This window comes from Helobdella robusta (assembly GCF_000326865.2).
Source record: "Helobdella robusta unplaced genomic scaffold HELROscaffold_29, whole genome shotgun sequence".
Lineage (NCBI taxonomy): Eukaryota > Metazoa > Annelida > Clitellata > Rhynchobdellida > Glossiphoniidae > Helobdella > Helobdella robusta.
Genome location: NW_008704475.1, coordinates 714158 through 721657, shown reverse-complemented (window position 1 = coordinate 721657; position 7500 = coordinate 714158). Strand labels below are relative to the sequence as shown.

The 7500-nt window shown below is 31.0% G+C and overlaps 1 protein-coding gene across 1 annotated transcript; it reads right to left on the bottom strand.

The window, feature by feature from the left end:
* Positions 1-5793: 5793 nt before the first annotated feature.
* HELRODRAFT_174224 (hypothetical protein) lies at positions 5794-7371 on the bottom strand (the record flags this gene model as incomplete). Its single annotated transcript, XM_009020771.1, has 1 exon — positions 5794-7371. One exon carries the CDS (start codon positions 7369-7371, stop codon positions 5794-5796), a length of 1578 nt encoding a protein of 525 aa, XP_009019019.1.
* Between the last annotated feature and the right edge of the window lie 129 nt (positions 7372-7500).

The following is a 7500-nucleotide window of genomic DNA, read 5'->3' as shown; positions in this document are numbered from 1 at the left end:
AATTGATGTTACATGATGGTCAAAATAATTTTTTCGCTAATAATAACAAACAATCATTGTTCTGGAATAAAAAAATAAGATGGATAAAACGGAAGTTGCAATATTCGGCTAATCGCGTTTGAATAAATTATCTTCAATGCGGATGGGGATAGAATAGTTTTTGAACAGGCAGGCCAAAAGACAAAAAGACACACTAGCATACAGGAAGGCACACAGGCAGGCATGAAAGTAAACAGGTATGCAGGCAGATTTGGTGAATGAGAGATGAATAGATTTTATTTGAGTACGTTAATCATTTCAGTTCGCTTTTAGCCAGGTGAAGTAGTGCAAATGTTTAATTGATTGATAACTATCTAGCAGATGGTTGAAATAGTATAGTGGAAGCATAAGATTTCAGTCTGCACCTACATTATAAACGTCTTAATCACACACACCACACACACAAACACACACACGTATATATATTTGTATATATATATACATATATATATATGAACAAAGTCAAAGTTGTTCATATATATATATATATATATAAAGATATATATATATATATATATATATATATATATATATATATGTAAACAAAGACATTAAATAACGAATATTCAACAACTTGAATTCTTTCTACCAATAAATTTAGAAACAGAGGAATCATCGATAAATGAAAACACATAAAAGTGATACCATTAACATAATTCTTGATAAAGTGTATCATTCCAATATTGCCCCACTGGATATTCCTAAAGACCATTATATAAAACTTTTTGAAATATGTACTATGGAAGCCTAATTTCATAGCTCCGATGACCAACTTTATAAACAAACTGATGGAATTGCTATGGGTTTGCCGTTTGGAGTCCTCTTTGCTAATTTCTACATTGGACATTTAGAAGAATTCACTTTCAAAAACACGCCACAACTTAAACCAGAAATATATTGCCGATATGTCGATGATATATCTGTAGCATACATCAACCCAGACACCATAGAAGAATTAATAAGCACTTTTAAAAGACCTAAGTTAAATTTTACTTTGAAAAAATCCATAAACAACAAACTACCTTTCCTCGATACCTTAATACATAGTATCAACAACAAATTCAAAACTTCCGTTTATACTAAAACAAGTAATAAAGGAATTTGTTAGGATGGACGGAGTGAATGCAGCGAAGCTTACCAAACAAACACGGTCTCATCATTTGTTAATCATCGATCCTTCTATGGATCTAAAGGATAGAGTAACTGAACTCAAACGGATAACCAACATGCTAATCTACAATGGTTACAAAAGAACATTCATTGAAAAAATTATTAGCAAAAAGATCGTGAGGTAACAAACAAAAATAACATTGATAAAACAACAAATAACATGCTTTATTACGAAAATACGATATCAACAGCTTATAAGGCTGATGAGAAAATAGTAAAACTATCAACGAAAATGATAAATTAAAACTCGGGATCTATTACGCGAACAACAAAACCTTATTCCTTGTTCTTAATAATTGCAATAATAAACCAGAATCGATAATGAAGAGCAGTCATCTAGTAAATTCTTTTGATTGTAAAATCGGTGATTGTAGGCACCGAAACACAGAATATATCGGATTTACTACTAAGACTTTATCAAGAAGGTTAAAATGGTGCAATAAAAAATCATCTTATAAATTTACACCAAATAAAAATAACAAGGAAAATATTAAACTCAAATACCAAGGTCTTATTTTACAACCATAATATAAGCAATTTGAGAATGGCAGAGGCTTTATTAATAGAAAATAGAAACCCTGTAATAAACATCCAACAACAGGCTGTAACGATCCTTTCAACAAAGTAATTATTCATACAAAGAAACAATGGAAAAATGAGTAAAAAGTAGTCATTTTGAAAATTGGAATTATAGGATGGTATGTTAGTGTTTGCATACATATCCAAATACTTTCAGATATATTTGTTCAATAATAATAATATTATAAAGCGACAACCGGGTTATTTAGTGCAAACACAAGTGCTTGTCCATCTGCTTTGACAGGTACAGGGGTGCTTGTTAGTTATTAATATATTAATAGTGATTTGTTAATTTCAGTTTTGTTTTTTTGATAATAGAACTTGTACGAAATTTATTAATAACCACTTGTAAAGATAAAATACAGGCAAATAGATTAAAAGTAGGACGATTTTTAAAGGATCTTATCTCAAAGTATACAATAGATATATACATACTAAAATATAATACCATTATAAATAATGGGCTTAACATAAAAGTCAATAAACTCAAATCAAAATTTTTTAATAATTGACAAACATGTAAGAAAAGTCAAATAATAAAGTTTTTATTAGCCGTTATTTATCAAATTCAATTTAAAATTCAGTTCAGTAATTTTAAGCTTGGTCAGCGAATTAGCTCAGTCGATAAAAGTGCCATGTCTCTTGTAGTTACGCGGTGGCACTGGTTGAATACTGAGTGTCCAAAACTCAAATGACCATCTAACACCATGCGCTCGTGATATGGGGCTTACACGTGCATAGGTAACATAGCGTGTGTGTATGTTGTGCCGTGTAGATATTGCAGCCTTTTAGGTGCATAGGTTTAATTATATGTAAGAATGATATGTAAGAAATTTTGCTTATGTCAGAGATGTATAACAAAAAAGCTACACGTTGTGTAGCAAAGTCTTTTGCGATCCTGAACCGTTTTTATTATTTCTGAATTATTTCAAACTCTTCTGTTACTTTTTTCCATAATGATTACACGTTGATTGAAAGATTTCCAAATTGTCATAAATGAATTTTTATTTAAAATTTATAGTTTTTGTTTATTAACCCTAAAAGATAAAAACAATGTGCTTTGAATATGTTTTGAACAACTTGTCGAACTTGACAAATTTAGAAATATAACATCCGAAAATCACTGGTTTAGCTGAAAATATTGTTGTGATTAGAAGGTTTTATGTCTCTTTTATTCATTTTTATTAGAGGTGTTAAGCAATACAAACACACACACACACACACACACACACACACACACACACACACACACACACACACACACACACACTACATAGAACGTGATCGACAGGGACCTCTTGTATTCGAATCCAGTCACTGCGACAGCAGGACAAGGCGCCTTAACCATTACACCATCTCACCAACTTTTACTCTTAAAGTTTAACAGAAACATTTTAGTTGCCACTTGTTTGCATGCCGGATTTTGTACAAGACTTTATTTAACAAATTTTTACCATTAATTATTAGGTATTTCCGTTTCAATAAATAGAATTAAAAAGTAGCAGCAACCCACTGGTTTTATCCTTGTGTTATATTACATATATATGTTGCTTTTCGCTTCTTTTCCTTGTTACTATTACTACCACTCCACGGTTACTGCTTACAATATTACAAATAAAAAGTATAAAATTTTTAATGCCAATTTTTAAGAATTTGCTAATGCCTTTTTGATAAATGTGACGACATAAATTATGAGGATGGTCATAAAACATTAAATTTGAACTGTAAACGATAAGAAAATTACTTTAAATTTGTCAAAATTAACAAAATGTAAAATGTGACAACTTACACTTTTGTTCTGGCACGTGGCTGATTTGTTCTATTTCCTAACGTCTAAACTCTATCGAATAAAAACTATTTACTAATATTTCCAAGAGGGTAAAACTAAAACGTCTAAACGTTTTTTGTTAACAGCTATTATTTTGATGAATTACTATTTTAAAAAAATTGTGTTTGATAACTTTGAACATTTTAAAAATATTTACACTACAATTAACATCTCAACTCCAATATCACCCAAGTAGAAAACAGATGCCATGAAAAATGTTAGGTTAGCTCATTTGCTTACCTGAATATTTGAAACTCTCTGGAAAAATATTGCTTCAAAGACTTGAGCAAAAAAAATTTAGTTATTGGAGAATTGTTTCTTCGTAACCACACCCACATAACCCAATAAACTATCACAACACAAACATCTTAAACACTCATACACCCACACACGCAATATATGTATATATACATATCTTTTACCGTTACATTTCAGTTCTCCAAAAATTTAACTGTTTCTTTTGAATAAAATTATAAAAAATCTTTAAAAAAAATTCACTTGCCTTGTGTCTTTCTTATATTAAAACAAAGTTGAAACACAACTCAAAGAAATAGATTTGTTTACATTCGAATTAGCTCAACAATTTGAAGAACTTAAGCCAAATTTGCCCAGTGGCAAAATACAACAAAAAACGCAACGCAACATAGATCCGCGAATCCGCTAAACTACAAAAATGCGCTAATAAAAAATTTACTTACACCCACACCGTTTCTCCTACACCGGGCCACCCACCCAACGACATCCACTCCTAACCCTCAACACAGCGGACGAACTACAACAACCACGTTCCATCGAGGCTCCTCCACGACATACCAACACCCACCTATTGATATATATTGATTTCTGTTTTTGAGGTAAGTATTAAACCAATGGAGAGCCTTTCCTCTAGTGCTATATAAATACAATTTTTGCGAAAGTATATCTTGATTAATAAGGTCGAAGGCTTTTGACAAATCAATAAAGATCCCGATAGTTAAAATTTTCTCGTTCAAGTTATACATCACTCGTAGCATGAACTCAAATACAGCAAGTTCTGTTGAATGATTGGCTAGAAAGACGTATTGTCTGTCCGTGATGATGCTATTTTAATTGTGAAACGAAGTTATTCTTGAGTGCATTAACTTTTCTAAAATTTTTGAAAGTGGTGAAAGAAGAGAAATGGGTCTGTAATTTGACATGTCCAGGCACTTAACCAACAACGAAAACAAAAAAGTAATAAAAACTAGCATTGTAAATAGTGACAAAGAAGAATATGATGCTATCGATGAAGAAAAGGAGACCAAAGAAGATGACCAGCCAATAAAGAAACCTGACACCTAATTTCCATCTAAGTTCACTTCGACAAAGTCAATCTCCATTTTGACAAAGTCAATATTTCCCTATATAAACAGCAAAAAGCACCGATGATGATTCATGTATATTTGAAATATGGCCTTATTTGCAGCATGAATTCGGAAAATAAGTTTATTTTGAATTTTAATAAACTAAACGTTCACCAAAAAACTTTAGTGAGAAAACTTGAAAAAACGAACTACAAACATATTAACGCCAAACATTCGCTAGAATTTATAGAATATTGTAAAAACATATATATATATATATATATATATATATATATATATATATATATATATACACATACATACATATTTATATATATATATATATATATATATACACACATACATACATATTTATATATACACACACACGTGTGTTTTAATTTGCATTTAATGAAAATAAATATGGGCTTGACTATATGTGACCTGACCATTGATAATGTCAATAATTAGAAATTTTTTTTCATACACAAAGAAATTAATTATTTTTTTAATGCAAACAAATTATTTAATGAAATTTTTCAAGTAAAAATAAATGAATAACATTTTTTAAATACAAATTTGTGTTTATGTATAAAATGAAATTGGTTTCATATTAATAAAAATTCATCTAGCCATTAACTATTGTTAAGCAAAGTAATCACCAATCAGTCAAGCAGTTGATCACTAAATCTATTAATCAATAAATCATTCAGTCAGCTTAATATTTTTTATCAACTTATCAGCTTGATCAGTTATTTAACCAACAATTATTAATTGATTAATTAAGTAATTCATTAGTTCACTCATTCAACTAATCAATGAATTAATTTATTCATTAATTCATTCAACCATACATCAGTCAACCACAATACCCTCCCTCTTGACGCATACAATCCAATCCTCTATTCTCTTCTTCGTGATATCATCGCAGTAGTTTACAGTTCTTTTTTTGCCGCACTCATCATCTTTATCACCACCATCATCATTAATGACGTCATCGTAATTAATTACCGCCATTAGTTTTCGGAAGTGGTTCACTTGTTCTTCGGTGTTGTACAAATAACAGCCACCTATCTTAACTTCATCATGCAGTTTCAAATTCTTTGAATACTCTCCTCCGTGCTCTCCACTGGTTGCAGATGACATGGATGATTTTGATGAGGATGAAGAAAGTGATGAGGAGAGTGATGAGGAAGGTAAAGAACTTTTATTCTGCAATTTTGAAAACTCTGCTTGCATTTTGGAATTAAGTTCTGTAACGTGTTTTGTTAAGTAACCGGTGAGATTTTTTTTTTCACTTCTGATGGGAAGATTGTTGTTATTTTTTGAAATTTTGCTATGTCTGTTAATATGTTTCACAAAAGCGTATGTGCTGTTGTGCACGTACTTGAGATGTTTCTTGGTAGTAAGTTTAGTTTGAACATCACACATGTCTTCATTAAATACTTCCTCCTCAAAATTGTTTTGCACATTAATAGTGTTGTGGCGCACAGTTTTTCCTTTTTGTTCTAAGGTATAACCATGGTTCTTTTTTCCAATGTCTTGTTTGTTTGTTTGATCTCTGACGTTCACAACTGAATCCTCATCTTGCCCGACGCTGTTGTTTTTATTACAATAATCATTTCGTTTTTTGTGGCCTACGATTGGTTGCAACGAATTAAACACTTTGTCTTCATTGTTATTGCTAAAATCATATGTTTTCCAATTAGTCTTAACTATGTTTTTTTTGTCTTGATTGGTTTTACTATTTTGTAGATTGATTTCATGATTACTTCCATAAGATTCGTCGCAGTTTTTCATTGACTTTTTAGAAATATCGCTTAAAGATGGATATATTGAGAACGATAATTTTTTAAGTATAGTTGTGTTCCGCGTGCTATCGTCCACAACATGTTCAATTTGGTTGCATGCGCTGGTGCTGCTAGAAGAAAACTCATGACTTTTTAAAAAGTCATTTTTGTTTTTATTATTGAAGTTGTTGTTTATCGCAGTTTTCTTCATTCTGACAATTTTATTTTTTTCGTGTGTCGACAACTGTTTTGACTGGATTTGACAACTTTTTGATAACCGAATTTCAATGCTTTTCCCATCGCGCAAATTGGAATCAATATTTTTGACTTCACTTAGCTTATGAATCATGTTGAGGTTGCAATCATTTTTGTTGATATGACAGCGTTGTTTGTTGAATGAAAGTTTATAGAGGAATTTGTTTTTTAACTGGCATGTTGGTTCTGTGTCAATTTCGTGCTCGAAATCCTGTTTCATTTCTTGTTGCAACTGATGCTCATCGGTAGGTTGTTGAAAAATTTGTCGTTGTTGATACTTTGGTATGATATTTTTGAATGTTGACAATCGTCGCTGAGACATGTTCACGTCATTTGTCCTGTTTATCGACGAGTCGGTGTCATTTATTTCAGTAGTTGATTGCTTCATTCTGGGGAGCACCGTAACTTCATGTTTATCAGCTTGCTCATTTTTGTAGCGATGACAGCGATGTTCTTGTTTACCACAACAATTTGTTTCACAATACTGTTTTTTAGAAAACTGAAATTTTTCTTTAAA